This window comes from Taurulus bubalis (assembly GCF_910589615.1).
Source record: "Taurulus bubalis genome assembly, chromosome: 10".
NCBI classification, from domain to species: domain Eukaryota; kingdom Metazoa; phylum Chordata; class Actinopteri; order Perciformes; family Cottidae; genus Taurulus; species Taurulus bubalis.
Genome location: NC_136598.1, coordinates 28,621,902 through 28,649,876, shown reverse-complemented (window position 1 = coordinate 28,649,876; position 27,975 = coordinate 28,621,902). Strand labels below are relative to the sequence as shown.

General features: G+C 45.1%; 2 protein-coding genes across 2 annotated transcripts in view; one reads left to right on the top strand and one right to left on the bottom strand.

The window, feature by feature from the left end:
- Nucleotides 1-11,835, bottom strand: part of eif2a (eukaryotic translation initiation factor 2A) — a 20,789-nt gene extending 8,954 nt beyond the window's left edge. Inside the window, exons 1-9 of the mRNA XM_079225325.1 lie at nt 11,805-11,835; nt 10,886-10,955; nt 10,738-10,809; nt 10,523-10,641; nt 4,597-4,696; nt 4,254-4,336; nt 4,087-4,160; nt 3,868-4,012; nt 3,283-3,399 (exon numbers count right to left, since the gene is read on the bottom strand). Coding sequence (XP_079081451.1) covers nt 3,283-3,399; nt 3,868-4,012; nt 4,087-4,160; nt 4,254-4,336; nt 4,597-4,696; nt 10,523-10,641; nt 10,738-10,809; nt 10,886-10,955; nt 11,805-11,832 — 808 coding nt within the window. The 5' untranslated portion in view covers nt 11,833-11,835. The remainder of the gene's footprint in view (nt 1-3,282; nt 3,400-3,867; nt 4,013-4,086; nt 4,161-4,253; nt 4,337-4,596; nt 4,697-10,522; nt 10,642-10,737; nt 10,810-10,885; nt 10,956-11,804) is intronic.
- Nucleotides 11,836-13,099: 1,264 nt separating this feature from the next.
- On the top strand, nt 13,100-15,166 carry LOC306742397 (stress-associated endoplasmic reticulum protein 1-like). Its single transcript, XM_079224771.1, has 3 exons — nt 13,100-13,306; nt 13,489-13,561; nt 14,573-15,166. Exons 1-3 carry the CDS (start codon nt 13,223-13,225, stop codon nt 14,611-14,613), a joined length of 198 nt encoding a protein of 65 aa, XP_079080897.1. The 5' UTR covers nt 13,100-13,222; the 3' UTR covers nt 14,614-15,166.
- Nucleotides 15,167-27,975: the final 12,809 nt, after the last annotated feature.

Here is a 27,975-nt window from a genome sequence, read left to right as displayed (position 1 = left end):
ATAAAGTACACAGCACGAGTACAGTATAAAGTACACAGCACGAGTACAGCATAAAGTACACAGCACGAGTACAGTATAAAGTACACAGCACGAGTACAGCATAAAGTACACAGCACGAGTACAGTATAAAGTACACAGCACGAGTACAGCATAAAGTACACAGCACGAGTACAGTATAAAGTACACAGCACGAGTACAGTATAAAGTACACAGCACGAGTACAGTATAAAGTACACAGCACGAGTACAGCATAAAGTACACAGCACGAGTACAGTATAAAGTACACAGCACGAGTACAGCATAAAGTACACAGCACGAGTACAGTATAAAGTACACAGCACGAGTACAGCATAAAGTACACAGCACGAGTACAGTATAAAGTACACAGCACGAGTACAGCATAAAGTACACAGCACGAGTACAGTATAAAGTACACAGCACGAGTACAGCATAAAGTACACAGCACGAGTACAGTATAAAGTACACAGCACGAGTACAGTATAAAGTACACAGCACGAGTACAGCATAAAGTACACAGCACGAGTACAGCATAAAGTACACAGCACGAGTACAGTATAAAGTACACAGCACGAGTACAGCATAAAGTACACAGCACGAGTACAGCATAAAGTACACAGCACGAGTACAGTATAAAGTACACAGCACGAGTACCACAACAAGTACACAGCACGAGTACAGTATAAAGTACACAGCACGAGTACAGTATAAAGTACACAGCACGAGTACCACAACAAGTACACAGCACGAGTACAGTATAAAGTACACAGCACGAGTACAGTATAAAGTACACAGCACGAGTACAGTATAAAGTACACAGCACGAGTACAGTATAAAGTACACAGCACGAGTACCACAACAAGTACACAGCACGAGTACAGTATAAAGTACACAGCACGAGTACAGCATAAAGTACACAGCACGAGTACAGCATAAAGTACACAGCACGAGAACAGTATAAAGTACACAGCACGAGTACAGCATAAAGTACACAGCACGAGTACAGTATAAAGTACACAGCACTAGTACAGCATAAAGTACACAGCACGAGTACAGTATAAAGTACACAGCACTAGTACAACAAGTACACAGCACGAGTACAGTATAAAGTACACAGCACGAGTACAGTATAAAGTACACAGCACTAGTACAACAAGTACACAGCACGAGTACAGTATAAAGTACACAGCACGAGTACAGTATAAAGTACACAGCACTAGTACCACAACAAGTACACAGCACGAGTACAGTATAAAGTACACAGCACGAGTACAGTATAAAGTACACAGCACGAGTACAGCATAAAGTACACAGCACGAGTACAGCATAAAGTACACAGCACGAGTACAGCATAAAGTACACAGCACTAGTACAGTATAAAGTACACAGCACTAGTACCACAACAAGTACACAGCACGAGTACAGTATAAAGTACACAGCACGAGTACAGTATAAAGTACACAGCACGAGTACAGTATAAAGTACACAGCACTAGTACAGTATAAAGTACACAGCACGAGTACCACAACAAGTACACAGCACGAGTACAGTATAAAGTACACAGCACGAGTACAGTATAAAGTACACAGCACGAGTACAGTATAAAGTACACAGCACGAGTACAGCATAAAGTACACAGCACGAGTACAGTATAAAGTACACAGCACTAGTACCACAACAAGTACACAGCACTAGTACCACAACAAGTACACAGCACGAGTACAGTATAAAGTACACAGCACGAGTACAGTATAAAGTACACAGCACGAGTACAGTATAAAGTACACAGCACTAGTACCACAACAAGTACACAGCACTAGTACAGTATAAAGTACACAGCACTAGTACAGTATAAAGTACACAGCACTAGTACCACAACAAGTACACAGCACTAGTACAGTATAAAGTACACAGCACTAGTACAGTATAAAGTACACAGCACTAGTACCACAACAAGTACACAGCACTAGTACCACAACAAGTACACAGCACTAGTACAGTATAAAGTACACAGCACTAGTACAGTATAAAGTACACAGCACTAGCACAGTATAAAGTACACAGCACTAGCACAGTATAAAGTACACAGCACTAGTACAGTATAAAGTACACAGCACTAGTACCACAACAAGTACACAGCACTAGTACCACAACAAGTACACAGCACTAGTACAGTATAAAGTACACAGCACTAGTACAGTATAAAGTACACAGCACTAGTACCACAACAAGTACACAGCACTAGTACCACAACAAGTACACAGCACTAGTACAGTATAAAGTACACAGCACTAGCACAGTATAAAGTACACAGCACTAGCACAGTATAAAGTACACAGCACTAGTACCACAACAAGTACACAGCACTAGTACCACAACAAGTACACAGCACTAGTACAGTATAAAGTACACAGCACTAGCACAGTATAAAGTACACAGCACTAGTACAGTATAAAGTACACAGCACTAGTACAGTATAAAGTACACAGCACTAGTGCAGTATAAAGTACACAGCACTAGTGCAGTATAAAGTACACAGCACTAGTACAGTATAAAGTACACAGCACGAGTACAGTATAAAGTACACAGCACTAGCACAGTATAAAGTACACAGCACTAGTACAGTATAAAGTACACAGCACTAGTACAGTATAAAGTACACAGCACTAGTACAGTATAAAGTACACAGCACTAGCACAGTATAAAGTACACAGCACTAGTACCACAACAAGTACACAGCACTAGTACCACAACAAGTACACAGCACTAGTACAGTATAAAGTACACAGCACTAGTACAGTATAAAGTACACAGCACTAGTGCAGTATAAAGTACACAGCACTAGTACAGTATAAAGTACACAGCACTAGTACAGTATAAAGTACACAGCACTAATGCAGTATAAAGTACACAGCACTAGTACAGTATAAAGTACACAGCACGAGTACAGTATAAAGTACACAGCACTAGTACAGTATAAAGTACACAGCACTAATGCAGTATAAAGTACACAGCACTAGTACAGTATAAAGTACACAGCACTAGTACAGTATAAAGTACACAGCACTAATGCAGTATAAAGTACACAGCACTAGTACAGTATAAAGTACACAGCACTAGTACAGTATAAAGTACACAGCACTAGTGCAGTATAAAGTACACAGCACTAGTACAGTATAAAGTACACAGCACTAGTACAGTATAAAGTACACAGCACTAGTGCAGTATAAAGTACACAGCACTAGTACAGTATAAAGTACTCACGTAGTTGGACCAGGGCCGTCTCTCCGCTGGCGGACAGGAAGTGAAGCAGCTGCTCTCCGTAGTATGAAGCTCCACTCTTATCCACCTCGGTGCTCGAGGTCACCAGAACCGCAGAACCTGAGACAGGAAGTCCTCATTAGTGGGAGTCAAGGACATATAAACAGACCGGCACCAGGACCGGGACCGGGACCAGGACCGGGACCGGGACCGGGACAGGGACCGGGACAGGGACCAGGACAGGGACAGGGACCGGGACCGGGACAGGGACAGGGACCGGGACAGGGACCGGGACAGGGACCGGGACCGGGACCGGGACCGGGACCAGGACCGTGACCGGGACAGGGACCAGGACCGGGACAGGGACAGGGACCAGGACCGGGACCGGGACCGGGACCAGGACCGGGACAGGGACCAGGACCGGGACCAGGACCGGGACAGGGACCAGGACCGGGACCAGGACCGGGACAGGGACCAGGACCGGGACAGGGACAGGGACAGGGACCAGGACCGGGACCAGGACCGGGACAGGGACCAGGACCGGGACAGGGACCAGGACCGGGACCAGGACAGGGACCGCTCTCCCACCTTTCTTGTTCCACAGCATGCTGACCCGGTCTGCCTTGAAGAAGCTCTTGTTGGCGAGGGCAGCGGTGGGTCCTCCCAGCACCGGGTACTGGTACAGACGGACAAATGAGGGGGCTCCTTTACTGCCTGGGACGTAGACCGCCACCTGGAGGGGACAGAGGGACCAGGATGGGACCAGGACCAGGACCAGGACCAGGGTTAAACCTGCCGGGTGCTCACCTTGCTGGGCGGACCTCCAGGAGACAACGCGAAGTCGGACACTTTCTGCATGTGGAGCTTGTTGGCGATCACGTCTGAAAAGACAAACAGCATCAGCTGGACCATCTGGGACCTGGTCCTGGTCCTGGTCTACAAGCACATGAAGGGGTCTATGTGGGTTTTCTTACTGAAGTCGTTGTTCTCGTAGAAGTGCAGCTCGTTGTTGACGCTCCTCACCGAGAGCTTCTCATCTTCAGACCAGCTGGGACACCTGCAGCCAATCACAGCTCAGTATGACACACGGACACCTGCAGCCAATCACAGCTCAGTATGACACACGGACACCTGCAGCCAATCACAGCTCAGTATGACACACGGACACCTGCAGCCAATCACAGCTCAGTATGACACACGGACACCTGCAGCCAATCACAGCTCAGTATGACACACGGACACCTGCAGCCAATCACAGCTCAGTATGACACACACACACACACACACACACACACACACACAAACACACACACCCACCATGAGTCCAGCTTTTTCTGATACAGAGCTTTGATCAGCTGACCGCTCTGTAAGTCCCAGAGCTGGAGGTTAGCTTCACCCTGAGCGCTGTCTTTAGGCTCTGAAACACACACACACATCATAAAGTAACACAGTCTAACAATCTAACAGTCTAACGGTCACACAGTCTAACAGTCACACAGTCACACAGTCACACAGTCTAACAGTCACACAGTCACACAGTCTAACAGTCACACAGTCACACAGTCTAACAGTCACACGGTCTAATGGTCACACAGTCACACAGTCACACAGTCTAACAGTCACACAGTCTAACAGTCACACGGTCTAATGGTCACACAGTCTAACAGTCACACGGTCTAATGGTCACACAGTCTAACAGTCACACAGTCTAATGGTCACACAGTCACACAATCTAACGGTCACATAGTCTAACAGTCACACAGTCTAATGATCACACAGTCACACAATCTAACGGTCACATAGTCTAATGGTCACACAGTCTAATGGTCACACAGTCACACAATCTAACGGTAACATAATCTAATGGTCACACAGTCTAACAGTCACACAGTCAAACAGTCACACAGTCACACAATCACACAATCTAACAGTCACACAGTCTGATGGTCACACAGTCTAACGGTCACACAGTCACACAGTCTAACGGTCACACAGTCTAACAGTCACACAGTCACACAGTCTGACGGTCACACAGTCTAACGGTCACACGGTCACACAGTCTAACGGTCACACAGTCTAACGGTCACACGGTCACACAGTCTAACGGTCACACAGTCTAACGGTCACACAGTCTAACGGTCACACAGTCTAACGGTCACACAGTCTCACAGTCTAACAGTCACACAGTCTAACGGTCACACAGTCTAACGGTCACACAGTCTAACGGTCACACAGTCTAACGGTCACACAGTCTAACGGTCACACAGTCTCACAGTCTAACAGTCACACAGTCTGATGGTCACACAGTCTAACGGTCACACAGTCTAACGGTCACACAGTCTAACGGTCACACAGTCTAACGGTCACACAGTCTCACAGTCTAACAGTCACACAGTCTAACGGTCACACAGTCTAACGGTCACACAGTCTAACAGTCACACAGTCACACAGTCTAACGGTCACACAGTCTAACAGTCACACAGTCTAACAGTCACACAGTCACACAGTCTAACGGTCACACAGTCTAACAGTCACACAGTCTAACAGTCACACAGTCTAACAGTCACACAGTCTAACAGTCACACGGTCTAACGGTCACACAGTCACACAGTCTAATAGTCACACAGTCTAACAGTCACACAGTCTAACAGTCACACAGTCTAACAGTCACACAGTCACACAGTCTAACGGTCACACAGTCTAACAGTCACACAGTCTAACAGTCACACAGTCACACAGTCTAACGGTCACACAGTCTAACAGTCACACAGTCTAACAGTCACACAGTCACACAGTCTAACAGTCACACAGTCTAACGGTCACACAGTCACACGGTCTAACGGTTACACAGTCACACAGTCTAACGGTCACACGGTCTAACGGTCACACAGTCTAACGGTCACACAGTCTAACAGTCACACAGTTACACAGTCACACAGTCTAACAGTCACACAGTCTAACGGTCACACAGTCTAACGGTCACACAGTCACACGGTCTAACGGTTACACAGTCACACAGTCTAACGGTCACACGGTCTAACGGTCACACAGTCTAACGGTCACACAGTCTAACAGTCACACAGTCTAACAGTCACACAGTCTAACAGTCACACAGTCTAACAGTCACACAGTCTAACAGTCACACAGTCTAACAGTCACACAGTCTAACAGTCACACAGTCACACAGTCTAACAGTCACACAGTCTAACAGTCACACAGTCTAACAGTCACACAGGCTAACAGTCACACAGTCTAACAGTCACACAGTCTAACAGTCACACAGGCTAACAGTCACACAGGCTAATAGTCACACAGTCTAACAGTCACACAGTCACACAGTCACACAGTCTAACAGTCACACAGTCTAACAGTCACACAGTCTAACAGTCACACAGTCTAACAGTCACACAGTCTAACAGTCACACAGGCTAATAGTTACACAGTCTAACAGTCACACAGTCACACAGTCTAACAGTCACACAGTCTAACAGTCACACAGTCTAACAGTCACACAGGCTAATAGTCACACAGTCTAACAGTCACACAGTCACACAGTCTAACAGTCACACAGGCTAATAGTCACACAGTCTAACAGTCACACAGTCTAACAGTCACACAGTCTAACAGTCACACAGTCTAACAGTCACACAGTCACACAGTCTAACAGTCACACAGTCTAACAGTCACACAGTCTAACAGTCACACAGGCTAATAGTCACACAGTCTAACAGTCACACAGTCTAACAGTCACACAGTCTAACAGTCACACAGTCTAACAGTCACACAGGCTAATAGTCACACAGTCACACAGTCACACAGTCTAACAGTCACACAGTCTAACAGTCACACAGGCTAACAGTCACACAGGCTAATAGTCACACAGTCTAACAGTCACACAGTCTAACAGTCACACAGTCACACAGTCTAACAGTCACACAGTCTAACAGTCACACAGTCACACAGTCTAACGGTCACACAGTCTAACAGTCACACAGTCACACAGTCTAACGGTCACACAGTCTAACAGTCACACAGTCTAACGGTCACACAGTCACACAGTCTAACAGTCACACAGTCTAACAGTCACACAGTCTAACGGTCACACAGTCTAACAGTCACACAGTCTAACAGTTTAACAGTCACACAGTCTGATGGTCACACAGTCTAACAGTCACACAGTCTAACAGTCTAACAGTCACACAGTCTAACGGTCACGCAGTCTAACAGTCACACAGTCTAACAGTTTAACAGTCACACAGTCTGATGGTCACACAGTCTAACGGTCACACAGTCTAATAGTCACACAGTCTAACGGTCACACAGTCTAACGGTCACACAGTCTAACAGTCACACAGTCTAACAGTCACACAGTCTAACAGTCACACAGTCTAACAGTCACACAGTCTAACGGTCACACAGTCTAACGGTCACACAGTCTAACGGTCACACAGTCTAACGGTCACACAGTCTAACGGTCACACAGTCACACAGTCTAACAGTCACACAGTCTAACAGTCTAACAGTCACACAGTCTGATGGTCACACAGTCTAATAGTCACACAGTCTAACGGTCACACAGTCTAACGGTCACACAGTCTAACGGTCACACAGTCACACAGTCACACAGTCTAACAGTCACACAGTCTAACAGTCTAACAGTCACACAGTCTGATGGTCACACAGTCTAATAGTCACACAGTCAAACAGTCACACAGTCTGATGGTCACACAGTCTAATAGTCACACAGTCTAATAGTCACACAGTCTAACAGTCACACAGTCACACAGTCTAACAGTCTAACAGTCACACAGTCTAACGGTCACACAGTCTAACGGTCACACAGTCTAACATTCACACAGTCTAACATTCACACAGTCTAACAGTCTAACAGTCACACAGTCACACAGTCTAATAGTCACACATTCACACAGTCACACAGTCTAACGGTCACGCAGTCTAACAGTCACACAGTCTAACAGTCTGATGGTCACACAGTCTAACGGTCACACAGTCTAATAGTAACACAGTCTAACGGTCACACAGTCTAACAGTCACACAGTCTAACAGTCACACAGTCACACAGTCTAACGGTCACACAGTCACACAGTCTAACAGTCACACAGTCTAACAGTCACACAGTCTAACAGTCACACAGTCTGATGGTCACACAGTCTAATAGTCACACAGTCTAACAGTCTAACAGTCACACAGTCTAACAGTCACACAGTCTAACAGTCACACAGTCTAACAGTCACACAGTCTGATGGTCACACAGTCTAATAGTCACACAGTCTAACAGTCTAACAGTCACACAGTCACACAGTCTAATAGTCACACAGTCTAACAGTCTAACAGTCACACAGTCACACAGTCTAATAGTCACACAGTCTAATAGTCACACAGTCTAACAGTCTAACAGTCACACAGTCACACAGTCTAACAGTCACACAGTCTAACAGTCTAACAGTCACACAGTCTGATGGTCACACAGTCTAATAGTCACACAGTCACACAGTCTAACAGTCACACAGTCACACAGTCTAATAGTCACACAGTCTAACAGTCTAACAGTCACACAGTCACACAGTCTAATAGTCACACAGTCTAATAGTCACACAGTCTAACAGTCTAACAGTCACACAGTCACACAGTCACACAGTCTGATGGTCACACAGTCTAACGGTCACACAGTCTAATAGTAACACAGTCTAACGGTCACACAGTCTAATAGTAACACAGTCTAACAGTCACACAGTCACACAGTCTAACGGTCACACAGTCACACAGTCTAACAGTCACACAGTCTAACAGTCACACAGTCTAACAGTCTAACAGTCACACAGTCACACAGTCTAACAGTCACACAGTCTAACAGTCACACAGTCACACAGTCTAACGGTCACACAGTCACACAGTCTAACAGTCACACAGTCTAACAGTCACACAGTCTAACAGTCTAACAGTCACACAGTCTGATGGTCACACAGTCTAATAGTCACACAGTCTAATAGTCACACAGTCTAACAGTCTAACAGTCACAGTCTAATAGTCACACAGTCTAACAGTCACACAGTCTAACGGTCACACAGTCTAATGGTCACACAGTCACACAGTCTAATGGTCACACAGTCTAATGGTCACACAGTCACACAATCTAACGGTCACATAGTCTAATGTTCACACAGTCTAATGGTCACACAGTCACACAATCTAACGGTCACATAATCTAATGGTCACACAGTCTAACAGTCACACAGTCTAACAGTCACACAGTCACACAATCTAACGGTCACATAGTCTAATGGTCACACAGTCTAACGGTCACACAGTCTAATGGTCACACAGTCACACAGTCTAATGGTCACACAGTCTAGTGGTCACACAGTCTAATGGTCACACAGTCTAACAGTCACACAATCTAACGGTCACACAATCTAACGGTCACACAGTCTAATGGTCACACAGTCAAATGGTCACACAGTCACACAATCTAATGGTCACACAGTCACACGGTCACACAGTCACACAGTCTAATGGTCACACAGTCTAACAGTCACACAATCTAACGGTCACACAGTCTAATGGTCACACAGTCACACAATCTAACGGTCACACAGTCTAATGGTCACACAGTCTAACGGTCACACAGTCTAATGGTCACACAGTCACACAGTCTAACAGTCACACAGTCTAACGGTCACACAGTCACACAGTCTAACGGTCACACAGTCACACAGTCTAACGGTCACACAGTCTAATGGTCACACAGTCACACAGTCTCACGGTCACACAGTCACACAGTCACACGGTCTAACGGTCACACAGTCTAACGGTCACACAGTCACACAGTCTAACGGTCACACAGTCTAACGGTCACACAGTCACACAGTCTAACGGTCACACAGTCACACAGTCTAATGGTCACACAGTCACACAGTCTCACGGTCACACAGTCACACAGTCTAATGGTCACACAGTCACACAGTCTAATGGTCACACAGTCACACAGTCTAACGGTCACACAGTCTAACGGTCACACAGTCACACAGTCTAACGGTCACACAGTCACACAGTCTAACGGTCACACAGTCACACAGTCTAATGGTCACACAGTCACACAGTCTCACGGTCACACAGTCACACAGTCTAATGGTCACACAGTCACACAGTCTAATGGTCACACAGTCACACAGTCTCACGGTCACACAGTCACACAGTCTAATGGTCACACAGTCTAACTTACTGCTGTACGGTTGCCAGGTGGCCAGGATGTTGTTGAGAGGAGAAATCTCCAGCAGAGATGTCTTTGGGAGGTCCAAGGTGGAGACAACAGCTCCATCTGAAGACTTCACCACAAAGACACTGAGAGACAACATGTTATTATTATTACTACATGAATCATGTTATCATCATTATTATAACATTAATTATTATTAATATTATATGGGATATAACTACTTGAGTCCGTTGCACCAACCGAACAGTGTCCCGTCTCTGCTGAAGGAGACACACCTGCCGGACCGAGGGTCCCTGGGACAAAGACACACCTGTCACACATGCTAGTGCTAATGCTAGTGCTAATGCTAATGCTGGAGTGATGCGTTACCTCTGGAAGAACAAGTGCTGCTCACATGAGGGAGGACCAGAGAGCAGAGACGTCCCGTCTGACCCGCGCACTGAAACACAACACAGGTCATGTGATCACAACACAGGTCATGTGATCATAACACAGGTCATGTGATCCCAACACAGGTCATGTGATCATAACACAGGTCATGTGATCACAACACAGGTCATGTAATCACAACACAGGTCATGTGAACATGTCACTGAAACATAACACAGGTCATGTGATCTCAACACAGGTCATGTGATCATGTCACTGAAACATAACACAGGTCATGTGATCCCAACACAGGTCATGTGATCACAACACAGGTCATATGATCCCAACACAGGTCATGTGATCATGTCCACTAGGGGGACGCTTCTAGAGGACACCTCCTCTTCCTTAGACACCATGTCTTTGTGTGTCTTCATTTCTTTAGTTCTAGTGAAACGGACTCATTTGAAACTAAATGAACACAACTTTATTTAAACAACGTGACGTCATAGGTAGTTACACACATCAGCAGTGAGTTCCATGAAGTGACTGAAGACACTTCCTGCAGAAACACGTGGGACTCATCTGCAGACAGACGTGACGTCAGAGCTGTTCGGCCGCGGGGCCTTTCATCCTGTGAGCGCGTGACTGTTTCTGGTTTATCTGAATGAAGCCGAACCACCAGAAGCCTCTGCGCGCTCCTCTAGGACGCGTTGTGTATCCTACTAGACCAAGGCAATAGAAAACTACAGGTTCCACACTGAGTTTGGCGCCATGCTTCCTCACAGAACTACCGGTCATAAGGACGCGGGATGCGCGCGCATGCTCCCCGGTCGCTTCCGGTATCCGGTAGTTCGGTAACACGTCGGTGTCAACATCTCAAACACAGCAAACAGTTCCATGACAACTTAAAAAGACCCACCTGCTAGCAGTGGGATGGGGGGCGCCATGTTTACGTGTGCCGGAAGAAGGAAAGCCGACCGCCGGAACCGCGTCAGAGCAGAAGTGGGCGGGTCTTCCAGTGCCACATCAGCATACAGTCCGCGCTCTTCTTCTACACGTCACTTAAGAATCGTCTCAGATTAATTTAATTTAATTTTGTGAGTCAAACGGCGTCTTCTTCCCGCCACAGAGACGCGATGTGTTCAACCAATAAGGAAAAGGTTGATGTTCTACATTTATCTCGTTTAAAGCCGCGTCAAGCCGCCGCACCGCCACTGAGGGGACGCTACTTCCGGTTCCAAAGTAAAAGCACCGCGTGTGTTCAGGAAAATAACATTAATGTAGTTTGTCCAATAGTCATTCGTGGAAAGTACATTTACTCAAGTACTGCTACTTTCACAGTATATTATGAGGTACTTTACTGGAGTATTTACAGTTACTACTTCTACCACATATCAGAGTACATAATGTACTTCTACTACATCTCAGATTACATAATGTACTTCTACTGCATCTCAGAGTATTTAATGTACTTATACTACATCTCAGAGTATTTAATGTACTTCTACATATCAGAGTAAATAATGTACTTCTACTACACCTCAGAGTATTTAATGTACTTTTACTACATCTCAGAGTGTTTAATGTACTTCTACATATCAGAGTACATAATGTACTTCTACTACACCTCAGAGTACATAATGTACTTCTACTACATCTCAGAGTATTTAATGTACTTCTACTACATATCAGAGTACATATTCTACATCTACCACATCTCAGAGTATTGAATGTACTTCTATTACATCTCAGAGTATTTAATGTACTTCTACATATCAGAGTAAATAATGTACTTCTACTACACCTCAGTGTTTAATGTACTTCTACATATCAGAGTACATAATGTACTTCTACTACACCTCAGAGTACATAATGTACTTCTACTACATCTCAGAGTATTTCATGTACTTCTACTACATATCAGAGTACATATTCTACATCTACCACATCTCAGAGTATTGAATGTACTTCTATTACATCTCAGAGTATTTAATGTACTTCTACATATCAGAGTACATAATGTACTTCTACTACACCTCAGAGTACACAGGGAATGATTAAGATTAATAATCAATAGATTGGTAATCAATAAATGATATGACATAATCGCGAAAGATAGAGTACTTTACTTTGAAAGAGCGCGCCGGAAGCTGTATTGTGACGCACAGTAACTTTACGCAGGAAGTGACGTGACCTCATATTTGTGTGTACGTCGACAAGAGCGAGCAGCTCCAGTCCGTCAGCACCGCGACCGAGACGAGCAGGAAGAGAAGAAGAACCGCGAAACGCACAATAAATAAAGAAGAAGAAGAAGAAGAAGACGAAGAAGAAGACAAGATGGTCGCCAAGCAGAGGATCCGCATGGCCAACGAGAAGCACAGCAAGAACATCACGCTGCGGGGGAACGTGGCCAAGTCGAACGTGAGTACAGCTGCTCCAGTACCACTGGGACCAGTACTGGGGTCAGACCAGTACCACTGGGACCAGTACTGGGGTCAGACCGGGACCAGACCAGTAGTGTGATTAAACCAGTACAGACTGGGGAAATTAACTGTGTGTGTGTGTGTGTGTGTGTGTGTGTGTGTGTGTGTGTGTGTGTGTAGAGGAGCATCACTGAGGATAAAGGTGTGGGTCCCTGGCTGCTTGCGCTCTTCATCTTTGTCGTCTGTGGATCAGGTGAGTCTTCCTCATATACAATGTCACATTGTTTATTTATAATATTTGTGTTTGTTTATAATATTTGTGTTTGTTTACTTCGTATAAAACTGATGAATGTCGTTGTGAGTGAAGCCCCGCCCCCCGCTGACGTCAGGGAGGGGCGGGGCTTATCGTCAGGAAATGTCACTCTGCTCTCTGGAGTCACTCTGACTTCTTGACCAATAACGAAGCTCCGCCCACCTGAAGCTCTGCCCACACAGCCGGTGGGCGGAGCTCCAGGCGGACAGAGATGAACCAACAGGGATCACGTGGTCACAGGGTGCCTTATTGATCTGTCACCTGTCAGATCAATAAGGCACCTTGTGACCACGTGATCACGCTCAGTGACCACGTGATCAATAAGGCACCCTGTGATCACGTGATCAATAAGGCACCCTGTGATCAATAAGGCACCCTGTGACCACGTGATCAATAAGGCACCCTGTGACCACGTGATCAATAAGGCACCCTGTGATCACGTGATCAATAAGGCACCCTGTGATCAATAGGGTACCCTGTGACCACGTGATCAATAGGGTACCCTGTGACCACGTGATCAATAAGGCACCTTGTGATCACGCTCAGTGACCACGTGATCAATTGGGTACCCTGTGACCACGTGATCAATAAGGCACCCTGTGATCACGTGATCAATAAGGCACCCTGTGATCACGTGATCAATAAGGCACCTTGTGATCACGCTCAGTGACCACGTGATCAATAGGGTACCCTGTGACCACGTGATCAATAAGGCACCCTGTGATCACGTGATCAATAAGGCACCTTGTGATCACGTGATCAATAAGGCACCTTGTGATCACGCTCAGTGACCACGTGATCAATAGGGTACCCTGTGATCACGTGATCAATAAGGCACCCAGTGATCACGTGATCAATAAGGCACCTTGTGATCAATAAGGCACCTTGTGATCACGCTCAGTGACCACGTGATCAATAAGCTTCTTGTGGCTCATCTTTGTTTCTCTTCAGCCATCTTCCAGATCATCCAGAGCATCAGGATGGGCATGTAGTGATGTCACCGGAAGGGGCGGGGCCAGGCCGTCTTCCCGCCCACGACGAGAACCAACCGGAACATTCCTGAACTCTGACAGCCGTCACACCAAACAAGCCCCGCCCCCTCCCTCAGGCCCCGCCCCCTCCCTGTCTGTTGATTTGAGGTGTCGCTGACCTCCTCGGTGGTTCGGGCCATACCTGTGCCTTTCTGTTTACCTGTGCTGTAGCCCCGCCCCCTGCTGGTCCCTTATCAGTGTGGGCGGGGTCATAGTCCGGCTGCAGGACTCTGGTCTGATCCAGACCACATGGTGGACTGGATCAGTCTGTCTGGGCTCTCTTTCACATTCCAGCTGCCATTCTGATCTGAGATCTGTCCTTCCTCCTCCTCCTCCTCATCCTCCTCATCCTCTTCTTCTTCCTCCTCTTCCTCCTCCTCCTCTTCCTCCCTTAAGCAATGCGATGAAGGTCTTTTGAATCAAAGGTGGAGTGTCTCAGGTGTTGTGCACTGTGTGCAGCTTCACCTGAGCGATCGTGTCACGAAATAAAGTTTCCTTTTGAAGATGGACGCCATCTTGGTTTCCTGTCTGAACATTAATGTTAATAATACATGTACCCATTGTACTACATTAGGTACACTACATGTACCTAATGTAGTACATGTAGTGTAGTACATGTACCTAATGTAGTACATGTACCCATTGTACTACATTAGGTACACTACATGTACCTAATGTAGTACATGTAGTGTAGTACATGTACCTAATGTAGTACATGTACCCATTGTACTACATTAGGTACACTACATGTACCTAATGTAGTACACGTAGTGTAGTACATGTACCCATTGTACTACATTAGGTACACTACATGTACCTAATGTAGTACACGTAGTGTAGTACATGTACCTAATGTAGTACATGTAGTGTAGTACATGTACCTAATGTAGTACACGTAGTGTACTACATTAGGTACATGTACCCATTGTACTACATTAGGTACATGTAGTGTACCTAATGTAGTACACGTAGTGTAGTACATGTACCTAATGTAGTACATGTACCCATTGTACTACATTAGGTACACTACATGTACCTAATGTAGTACACTACGTGTACTACATTAGGTACATGTACTACACTACGTGTACTACATTAGGTACATGTAGTGTACCTAATGTAGTACAATGGGTACATGTACTACACTACGTGTACTACATTAGGTACATGTAGTGTACCTAATGTAGTACAATGGGTACATGTACTACATTAGGTACATGTACTACACTACGTGTACTACATTAGGTACACTACATGTACCTAATGTAGTACACTACGTGTACTACATTAGGTACATGTACCCATTGTACTACATTAGGTACATGTAGTGTACCTAATGTAGTACACGTAGTGTAGTACATGTACCTAATGTAGTACATGTACCCATTGTACTACATTAGGTACACTACATGTACCTAATGTAGTACACTACGTGTACTACATTAGGTACATGTACTACACTACGTGTACTACATTAGGTACATGTAGTGTACCTAATGTAGTACAATGGGTACATGTACTACACTACGTGTACTACATTAGGTACATGTAGTGTACCTAATGTAGTACAATGGGTACATGTACTACATTAGGTACATGTACTACACTACGTGTACTACATTAGGTACACTACATGTACCTAATGTAGTACACGTAGTGTAGTACATGTACCTAATGTAGTACACGTAGTGTACTACATTAGGTACATGTACCCATTGTACTACATTAGGTACATGTAGTGTACCTAATGTAGTACACGTAGTGTAGTACATGTAGTGTAGTGCATGTACCTATTGTACTACATGTAGTGTAGTGCATGTACCTATTGTAGTACATGTAGTGTAGTGCATGTACCTATTGTACTACATGTAGTGCACGGACCAGGTAATGGCGTTTAAGGAGCTGAAGGAGGCCCTTACTTCTCCTCCAGTGCTGGCCATGTATGACCCAAACAGGGACACTAAAGTATCAGCCGATGCATCTTCGTATGGCTTGGGAGGCGTTATTCTCCAGAAGGTGAACGGGGTCCTGTGGCTTATGCATCGCGGTCACTTTCTCCAACGGAGCAACGCTATGCACAAGTGGAAAAGGAGGCTCTGGGCCTCACATGGGCCTGTGAACGGTTCCGGGATTACCTCCTGGGAAAGCATTTCATCCTGGAGACCGACCATAAGCCTCTTCTCAGTCTTCTTGGAGCCCAAGCACTCGATCTTCTGCCGCCAAGAATCCAGCGCTTCAGAATGAGGCTCATGCGCTACTCATACACAATCATACATGTGCCAGGGAAGTCACTCTGGACAGCAGACACACTGTCACGCTCGCCTGTGAAAGCAAGCATGTCCCCAGATGAAAACGAACTGATGGAGAGCACAAACATATATGTGGACTGTATCATTGAAAATCTGCCTGCCAGCCCCTCATACATAGAAAATCTGAAAGAGCAGCTCAATGCTGACAATGTCTGCTCACGGGTCATGATGCTGTGCAGAGAAGGATGGCCAGCGCATGACAAACAGGAATCAGTGCTGAAAAACTACTGGCTAGAGCGAGCCACACTCACAGTGGAAGACGGGTTGCTCCTAAAAGACTCACGGCTGGTCATACCTGCAACGCTGCGGAACGATGTGCTGGCCAAGCTGCATGAAGGACACCAAGGTGTCGTGAAATGTAAAGCGGGCGCACGCCAGTCTGTATGGTGGCCGGGACTTGGTCAGCAGATAAATGACATGGTACTCAAATGCAGAACATGCATACAAGAGAGACACCATCACAATGAGCCGCTCATGCCCTCAGAGCACCCTGACCGACCATGGCAGAGGTTGGGGGCGGACCTCTTTGAACTGCTTGGTAAGACGTACTTACTTGTCGTCGACTACTTCTCGAGATATATTGAGATTGCTCTCTTATCCCACACCAGGTCCACCGACATCGTCACTCATCTAAAGGCAATCTTCGCTCGCCATGGCATCCCGGAGGTAATGATGTCAGATAACGGACCTCAGTTTTCTGGACAGGCCTTCGCCTTGTTTGCAGCTGCATACGGATTCAAACATGTCACCAGCAGCCCAAGGTTCCCGCAAAGCAACGGAGAAGCAGAACGGGCAGTCCAGACGGTGAAAAACCTCCTAAAGAAGGCAGATGACCCCTACCTGGCTCTACTCGCTTATAGAGCCACTCCTCTTCAGAATGGATACAGCCTGTGGATTCAGCTTCTCATGGGCCGACGTTTACGCACCACGGTGCCAACTGTTCCCTCTCATCTGGACCCTGCACTGCCTGACAGCTGCGCACTGGCTCGGAAGGAAAAGGAGAAGAGGATGTCAGATGCTGCACATTTCAACAGGCGCCACCGTGCAAAAGTGCACAGCGTCTTGTCACCAGGAGAACATGTATGGGTCACCAACGCTAAGACGTCGGGAACTGTGATCCAGAAACACTCTACTCCTAGATCTTATTTGGTGGATGTACCTCAGGGGGTGGTGAGACGTAACCGTCTGCATCTGATACCTCTACAGGAGCCTACACAAGAGAGGACATCACAGCAGCAGCACACGTCAGAGCAGGCTTCCATGTCACCTGCTGCGACACCTCCAGTGTTACCTGCACAGTCTCCCACTCTCAGAACTAGGTCTGGGAGAGCCATCATTAAGCCCGATAGGCTTAACTTGTGAACAGATATGAAATGAAAGAAATCTTTGAAATATATGTTGAGTTATTGTTGTGTTATGGTGTCATGGTCATGGGAAGGCTTAGTAGAAGCTAATGAGGTTAGTTAAAACACGCGATGTTACGATGTGAGAATTCAGGGAACTGCAGTTGTTTAATTAATACACTTGTTTCATACTAGTTCCAATGCTCACCAAAATGCCTAACATTGTTTTCCTTACAGGGTTCGAATGGTCTGATGGGAACAACAGTTTATTCTTTGTTATCTTGAAAGGGAAGATGTGGTACTGTTTAATGTTACTCATGACAGCTCTAGGTGGGGAGGCCAGGGACCAATAAGAGGAGGGAGTCAATGTGTGGGGCGGGGTTGAGACACGGGGTGAGCTCGGAAAAAACATGTTGGCTTTACTACCGTCTGTCTCACCACGTTATTAAGAGAACCCGACAGTACATGTACCTATTGTACTACATGTAGTGTAGTACATGTACCTATTGTAGTACATGTAGTGTAGTACATGTACCTATTGTAGTACATGTAGTGTAGTACATGTACCTATTGTAGTACATGTAGTGTAGTACATGTACCTATTGTAGTACATGTAGTGTAGTACATGTACCTATTGTAGTACATGTAGTGTAGTACATGTACCTATTGTAGTACATGTAGTGTAGTACACGTACCTATTGTACTACATGTAGTGTAGTACACGTACCTATTGTACTACATGTAGTGTAGTACATGTACCTATTGTACTACATGTAGTGTAGTACACGTACCTATTGTACTACATGTAGTGTAGTACATGTACCTATTGTAGTACATGTAGTGTAGTACACGTACCTATTGTACTACATGTAGTGTAGTACACGTACCTATTGTACTACATGTAGTGTAGTACATGTACCTATTGTACTACATGTAGTGTAGTACACGTACCTATTGTACTACATGTAGTGTAGTACATGTACCTATTGTACTACATGTAGTGTAGTACATGTACCTATTGTACTACATGTAGTGTAGTACACGTACCTATTGTACTACATGTAGTGTAGTACATGTACCTATTGTACTACATGTAGTGTAGTACACGTACCTATTGTACTACATGTAGTGTAGTACATGTACCTATTGTACTACATGTAGTGTAGTACACGTACCTATTGTACTACATGTAGTGTAGTACATGTACCTATTGTACTACATGTAGTGTAGTACATGCACCTATTGTACTACATGTAGTGTAGTACATGTAGTGTAGTACATGTACCTATTGTACTACATGTAGTGTAGTACATGTACCTATTGTACTACATGTAGTGTAGTACATGTAGTGTAGTACATGTACCTATTGTACTACATGTAGTGTAGTACATGTACCTATTGTACTACATGTAGTGTAGTACATGTACCTATTGTACTACATGTAGTGTAGTACATGTACCTATTGTACTACATGTAGTGTAGTACATGTACCTATTGTAGTACATGTAGTGTAGTACATGTACCTATTGTAGTACACGTAGTGTAGTACACGTAGTGTAGTGCGTGTAGTACACGTAGTGTAGTGCAGTACGTGTACCCATTGTAGTACATGTAGTGTAGTACATGTAGTGTAGTGCAGTACGTGTACCCATTGTAGTACATGTAGTACACGTAGTACACGTAGTGTAGTACATGTAGTGTAGTACACGTAGTGTAGTACATGTAGTGTAGTACGTGTACCCATTGTAGTACATGTAGTACACGTAGTGTAGTACATGTACCTATTGTAGTACATGTAGTGTAGTACATGTAGTACATGTAGTGTAGTACATGTACCTATTGTAGTACACGTAGTGTAGTACATGTACCTATTGTACTACATGTAGTGTAGTACATGTACCTATTGTACTACATGTAGTGTAGTACATGTACCTATTGTACTACATGTAGTGTAGTACATGTACCTATTGTACTACATGTAGTGTAGTACATGTACCTATTGTACTACATGTAGTGTAGTACATGTACCTATTGTACTACATGTAGTGTAGTACATGTACCTATTGTAGTACATGTAGTGTAGTACATGTACCTATTGTAGTACATGTAGTGTAGTACATGTACCTATTGTAGTACATGTAGTGTAGTACATGTACCTATTGTACTACATGTAGTGTAGTACATGTACCTATTGTAGTACATGTAGTGTAGTACATGTACCTATTGTAGTACATGTAGTGTAGTACATGTACCTATTGTAGTACATGTAGTGTAGTACACATACCTATTGTAGTACATGTAGTGTAGTACATGTACCTATTGTAGTACATGTAGTGTAGTACATGTACCTATTGTAGTACATGTAGTGTAGTACATGTACCTATTGTAGTACATGTAGTGTAGTACACGTACCTATTGTAGTACATGTAGTGTAGTACATGTACCTATTGTAGTACATGTAGTGTAGTACATGTACCTATTGTACTACATGTAGTGTAGTACATGTACCTATTGTAGTACATGTAGTGTAGTACATGTACCTATTGTAGTACATGTAGTGTAGTACACGTACCTATTGTAGTACATGTAGTGTAGTACACGTACCTATTGTAGTACATGTAGTGTAGTACACGTACCTATTGTACTACATGTAGTGTAGTACATGTACCTATTGTAGTACATGTAGTGTAGTACATGTACCTATTGTAGTACATGTAGTGTAGTACACGTACCTATTGTAGTACATGTAGTGTAGTACATGTACCTATTGTAGTACATGTAGTGTAGTACACGTACCTATTGTACTACATGTAGTGTAGTACATGTACCTATTGTAGTACATGTAGTGTAGTACACGTACCTATTGTAGTACATGTAGTGTAGTACACGTACCTATTGTAGTACATGTAGTGTAGTACACGTACCTATTGTACTACATGTAGTGTAGTACACGTACCTATTGTACTACATGTAGTGTAGTACATGTACCTATTGTAGTACATGTAGTGTAGTACACGTACCTATTGTAGTACATGTAGTGTAGTACACGTACCTATTGTAGTACATGTAGTGTAGTACATGTACCTATTGTAGTACATGTAGTGTAGTACATGTACCTATTGTAGTACATGTAGTGTAGTACACGTACCTATTGTACTACATGTAGTGTAGTACATGTACCTATTGTAGTACATGTAGTGTAGTACATGTACCTATTGTAGTACATGTAGTGTAGTACATGTACCTATTGTAGTACATGCAGTGTAGTACACGTACCTATTGTACTACATGTAGTGTAGTACATGTACCTATTGTAGTACATGTAGTGTAGTACACGTACCTATTGTAGTACATGTAGTGTAGTACACGTACCTATTGTAGTACATGTAGTGTAGTACATGTACCTATTGTAGTACATGTAGTGTAGTACACGTACCTATTGTAGTACATGTAGTGTAGTACACGTACCTATTGTAGTACATGTAGTGTAGTACACGTACCTATTGTAGTACATGTAGTGTAGTACATGTACCTATTGTAGTACATGTAGTGTAGTACACGTACCTATTGTAGTACATGTAGTGTAGTACACGTACCTATTGTAGTACATGTAGTGTAGTACATGTACCTATTGTAGTACTCTTTCACCTGGAGCAGCTCTCCTGCTCCAGGTGAAAGAGACAAAGTGCTCGTGTCTTCTACCAACAATGAGCTGCTGGCTTCACATATTACAAAAGTACAAAGTACACGGATATAAAGTCATTAATAAATACATGGACAGATGCCTGTACTTTGGGGTAAATGGTTACGGTTCGCCGTTAACAGGTTAGCTTGCGCATGCGCGATTTGACGCGACGCCGTTTCCTGCTGTTGCGTTTCTCAAAATAAAAAAACAAATATAAGCTCAATATTGAGCATGAATTGAGTATAGAAGCGCATTGCATTCACTGGATGAAAAAAAAAAATAGACCCCTTTTCTCGTAATTACGACATCTTGATCTCGTAATTACGAGATCTTGACCTGATTACGAAAGGTGCCGTACTGGCCACTGTATGCATGTGTGTGTACAGTCTGTATGCATGTGTGTGTACAGTCTGTATGCATGTGTGTGTACAGTCTGTATGCATGTGTGTGTACAGTCTGTATGCATGTGTGTGTACAGTCTGTATGCATGTGTGTGTACAGTCTGTATGCATGTGTGTGTACAGTCTGTATGCATGTGTGTGTACAGGCGTCTTCTTAGACGGTTCCGTTGCCTTAGCTCCTCCTGGGGATCTAGGATGTTTAACAGGTGCCGCACAGTTCTTTGAGTCACTGCAGGATCCCCGGCAGAATTATAGTGTGGAGTCTTTAAGTGATGGTTCGTAAAGGTTTATTGAAGTCACCGTAAGAACGATGAAGAAAAACGGAAATAGCAGTTGGTTAGCTTAAGCTCTGACACAGACAAAAAACGTAACCATCTAAAACAATATTTTCTCAAAAAATGAACTTGAACAGGTGCAAACCTTGTGCCCATATCAGCCAGGTGCTAAACTAATACATCCGTAACCTTTTTATCACTGTTTTCCGTTGTTATGGCAACTTTTCCTTTCTGCCCGTTTCTTACTAACAACGTCTGTTTTTTCTACCTTCAAAATAAGAGCGCAACCGGAAATGCACGGACTGCAGTAACAAAACGGACTAAAATAAAGGACAAAAAAAAGGAACAAACTATTACAATACTTTAAACTCTCAGAGGTCCGTTACAGTCACTACCAAACCACATTGGATGCATTTCAAATGAAGCATCCCGTGTTGGTTCAGCTGCTCCTGCAGAAACAGAGGACATCCAGCGCGCCAGGCTGGGCTTTCCGCCTGAACAACCCTAACGCCTTGAGATGCCTGCGCAGTGATGACATACTACATTTAATACATCCTCATTTTTTAGAAACATCAGTATTTCCCAGTGTCTCAAACCGAGACGGTAATAATAGCAGATTTAACTGCGATAGCGCCATCATTGCCACTGAGAGGATTTACAGACTTTTCCTTTATCTTTTTCTTTTCTCGTAATTACGAGAAAAGGGGTCTATTTTTTTTTTTTATCCAGTGAATGCAATGCGCTTCCGTAATTGAGAGAGGCCGTATCAAATCTACAACCCCGTTTATAACATATGTGTCGAGGAAAGCAGCTCACTGCTCCACTAATGCTGATACAACCTGACGCTCACATATCTGCACTCATTCTGTTTTGTTTGGCAACAAAAATTAAAAGCTTATTGTTTTCCACAATGAGCTATTTAGTAGTAGCTAAATATGAGTAATTTTTTGCACAGATAGAACTTACACAAAACATTGTCTGATGGGGCAATCTGATTTACTTTTCTTTATTCTGTTTTTTATAAAAGCACAGATGAGTCACACAATTATGTTATTTTCAGAAAAAGTTTGAGAACCAAAGCTTTAAGTGTTTGTGTCGGAGTCGCCGCCGCCGCCTATTTTGCACTATTACAATACTTATAGGCAACTAGTTATCATGTCTTCCGCTCCATGAAACGCATGTTAATGCTCAGTACACATATGGTACTTTAATGTATTTGCATTGTAATAAAATGTGATCATTTTAAATGGGCATATATGCAGCTGAAACGGGTAGCCTAGTGCATCCCACATTTTTCAACATAACATTTTAAAACATTATAGTCATTATGGCCTTTATAAAAGTATTGTTTTGGGGGAGGTGGGGTAGTGCACTATAGGCCCCTGAGACACGGCTTAAGAGTTTGTCCTTAATGGGGAAAAAAATCCCCTTACATTACTTTTACTTTTATACTTTTAAGTAGTTTTTAAACCAGTACTTTTACACTTTTACTTAAGTAAAAAGCTTGAGTTGATACGTCAACTTTTACAGAAGTATTTTTAAACCCTAGTATGTATACTTCTACTTGAGTAATGAATGTGAATACTTTTGACACCTCTGCTACCCTGTAGAAAAACATGTATGTGGTTCTACCCTATAGTATAACATACATGTGGTTCTAAGCAGATTTTAAGCAGTTATTGAATTTAAGCAGTTATTGAGTCAGTTTGTGGATATATTGATTTCACACAGTAAAGCATCACATCACATGTAGAGGAAGCAGAGTTCACATCCAGCTGTGATACACCAGAGTCCAGACTAACCCTGATCCAGCACTGTCCAGTCCTGCATCAGGGTTAGACCAGCAGTACCAGAGTCCAGATCACAAGAGATTCTGAGCTGGTCCAGCAGGTGGCAGCACTCAGTCTGCTCAGCAGGAAGCATGAAGCGGGTTGAAGCAGCTGCTGCTTTCCCTTCCATCTGACCAGGACCAGGACCAAGACCAGGACTAGGCCTAGGACCAGGACTAGGGGGGGGGGCTCAAATCCAGCCTCAAATCCAGATACCTCATCAATAAAAGTAGACGGGTCTGAAACGTCGTTCAGAACCAGAATCAGAATCAGAAACCGTCTATTGCCAGGAATGTTTGCACAAACGAGGAATTTAGTTAGGCGGAAGGTGCATACATTAGACATTAGACGAGACAAATAACAATCAACGACAGCAACAGTGCAAAAAGTCTAAATCAGATAAGGATAAAGTGCTCAGACGACAGATAACATTAATGTAAGTGTATGTTAAAGTGACGTGTGTGTTAAAGTTAAAGTTAAAGTTAAGTGTATGTGGCATGAGTGTTTAAATATGAATTGTGCAGTGGAGTGACCGGTAAGAGGAGAGAAAGGAATAAAAATAAAAATAAATGGTCCGAAAGAATGGTCCGTGAATAGTCCTGTGATGGTAGAGTCAGTCAGTGGGGAACCCGGCTCTATTGATGAGCCCGACTGCCGACGGGAAGAAACTGTTAGTGTGGCGTGAGGTCTTAGTCCTGATGGACCTCAACCTCCTGCCAGAGGGGAGGGACACGAACAGGTTGTGTCCAGGGTGAGAGGGGTCAGCTGCGATCTTTCTTGCCCGCTTCAGTGTCCTGGAAGTGGACAGGACCTGGAGGGATGGCAAATTGCAGCCAATCACCTCTCCGCCGAGCGGATGATGCGCTGCAGCCTGGCCTTGTCCTTGGCAGTGGCTGCAGCGTACCAGACGGTGATGGAGGAGCAGAGGATGGACTGCCTCAGGAAGAACATCCTCTGCTGGGCCTTCTTTGTGATGGAGCTGATGTTCAGCTCCCACTTGAGGTCCTGGGTTAGGATGGAGCCCAGGAAGCGGAAGGACTCCACAGCGTCGACGGGGGAGTCACACAGGATGAGAGGGGGGGTGGGGCTGCATTCTTTCTGAAGTCCACAACCATCTCCACTGTCTTCAGAGCGTTGAGCTCCAGGTTGTTCTGGCTGCACCAGGTCTCCAGGTGGTCAGTCTCCCACCTGTAGGCAGACTCGTCCCCACCAGAGATGAGTCCAATGAGGGTGGTGTCATCCGCGAACTTCAGGAGCTTGACGGACTGGTGACTGGAGGTGCAGCTGTTGGTGTACAGGGAGAAGAGCAGCGGGGAAAGAACGCAGCCTTGGGGGGAACCGGTGCTGATGGTCCGAGAACCTGAGACGTGTTTCCCCAGCCTCACGTGCTGCTTCCTGTCAGTCAGGAAGTCTGTGATCCACCTGCAGGTGGAGTCGGGCACCTGCAGCTGGGAGAGCTTGTCCTGCAGCAGAGACGGGATGATGGTGTTGAAGGCAGAGCTGAAGTCCACGAACAGGATCCTGGCGTAGGTTCCTGGGGTCCAGATGCTGGAGGGCCATGTTGACAGCATCGTCTACAGACCTGTTGGCCCTGTAGGCGAACTGCAGAGGGTCCAGGAGTGGGTGAGTCAGGGTTTTGAGGTGGGACAGGACCAGGAGTGGGTCAGTCAGGGTTTTGAGGTAGGACAGGACCAGGAGAGGGTCAGTCAGGGTTTTGAGGTGGGACAGGACCAGGAGTGGGTCAGTCAGGGTTTTGAGGTGGGACAGGTCCAGGCGCTCAAAAGACTTCATGACCACAGAGGTCAGGGCGACGGGCCTGTAGTCATTGAGTCCTGTGATCCTGGTTTCTTGGGGACGGGGATGATGGTGGAGGCCTTGAAGCAGGCTGGAACGTGACATGTCTCCAGGGAGGTGTTGAAGATCTCAGTGAACACCGGAGACAGCTGATCAGCACAGTGCTTCAGGGTGGAGGGGGAGACAGAGTCCGGGCCCGCTGCTTTGCGGGGGTTTTGTTTTTTAAACAGTCTGTTGACGTCCCTCTCCAGAATAGTGAGGGTCATCACTGGGGAGGGCGGTGATAGAGAGGCGTGAGCCCCTGATGGACTGGGGGAGGGTGGGCTGATGGTTTGTGGCTGGCTGTTGGGCCTGTGGGGGATGGCGTCAGGACTGCTCCATTGTCTATCAAAGCGACAGTAGAACTTGTTCAGCTCGTCTGCCAGGAGGAGGTCGTTCATGGCGTGGGGGGTTTTTGGCTTGTAGCTGGTAATCTGCCTGAGACTCTCCAGACAGAAGCAGAGTCACTTGCTGATAGCTGTTGTTGCAGTTTCTCAGAGTACAGTCGTTTAGCATCTCTCACCGCCTTGCTAAACCTGTATTTTGACTCTGTATACAAGTCCTTGTCCCCGCTCCTGAATGCCTGGTCCTTTTGCAGCCGTAGCTTCCTGAGTTCCGCTGTGAACCAGGGTTTGTCATTGTTATAACTCACCCTGGAGCTGGATGGAACACAGCTGTCCTCACAGAAGCTGATGTATGAAGTTACAGCCTCTGTGTACTCATCCAGACTGTTAGTAGCAGTCCTGAAGACATCCCAGTCGGTACAATCCAGGCACGCCCGAAGATCCTCCAGAGCCTCACTGGTCCATTTCTTGAACTTCCTCACATATATATATATATATATATATATATATATATATATATATATATATATATATATATATATATATATATATATATATATATAAAGTACTTAAGAAGATAAGAAAAGCCCCACTGATTGTGGTGTAGCAGTGGTCCAGAATGCTCTTCTCTCTAGTAGGGCATTTAATAAACTGTCTGTATTTAGGGAGTTTGTGGCTGAGTTTTTCTTTGTTAAAGTCCCCAAGGACAATAACTCAGAGTCCGGGTAGGTCCGCTCCACACACCGTATCTGCTCGGCGAGTGTCCGCTGTGCGTCCTGCGCGTTGGCCTGCGGCGACATGTAAACACCGACCAGGATGAATGAAGCGAACTCACAGGGGGAGTAGAAGGGTTTGAGGTGGATGATGAGGGATTCCAGGTCCGGCGAACAGTACTGTAGAATCACTGTTACGTCGTCACACCAGCCGTTGTTGGAGTAGAAGCAGATTCCTCCGCCCTTCGTCTTGCTGGAGAGCTCCGTGTCGCGGTCCGCTCTGAACAGCTGGAAGCCAGCCAGCTGGAGCGCGGAGTCCGGTATCGATCCACTGAGCCAGGTCTCCGTGAAGCATAGAACGGAGGAGGAAGAAAAGTCCATGTCTTTCCCTACAAGAAGCTGGAGTTCGTCCAGTTTGTTGCACAGTGAGCGGACGTTGGAGAGAAATATTCCCGGCAGCGCTGTACGAGATCCCCGTTTACGGAGACGGACGAGCGCGCCGGCACGTTTTCCTCTCCTGCGGCGTCTCACTGCGTGAGCCAAAGTGAGCCACTTTTCACAATAATGTCCAGTGTGGCAACCACAGTTAAA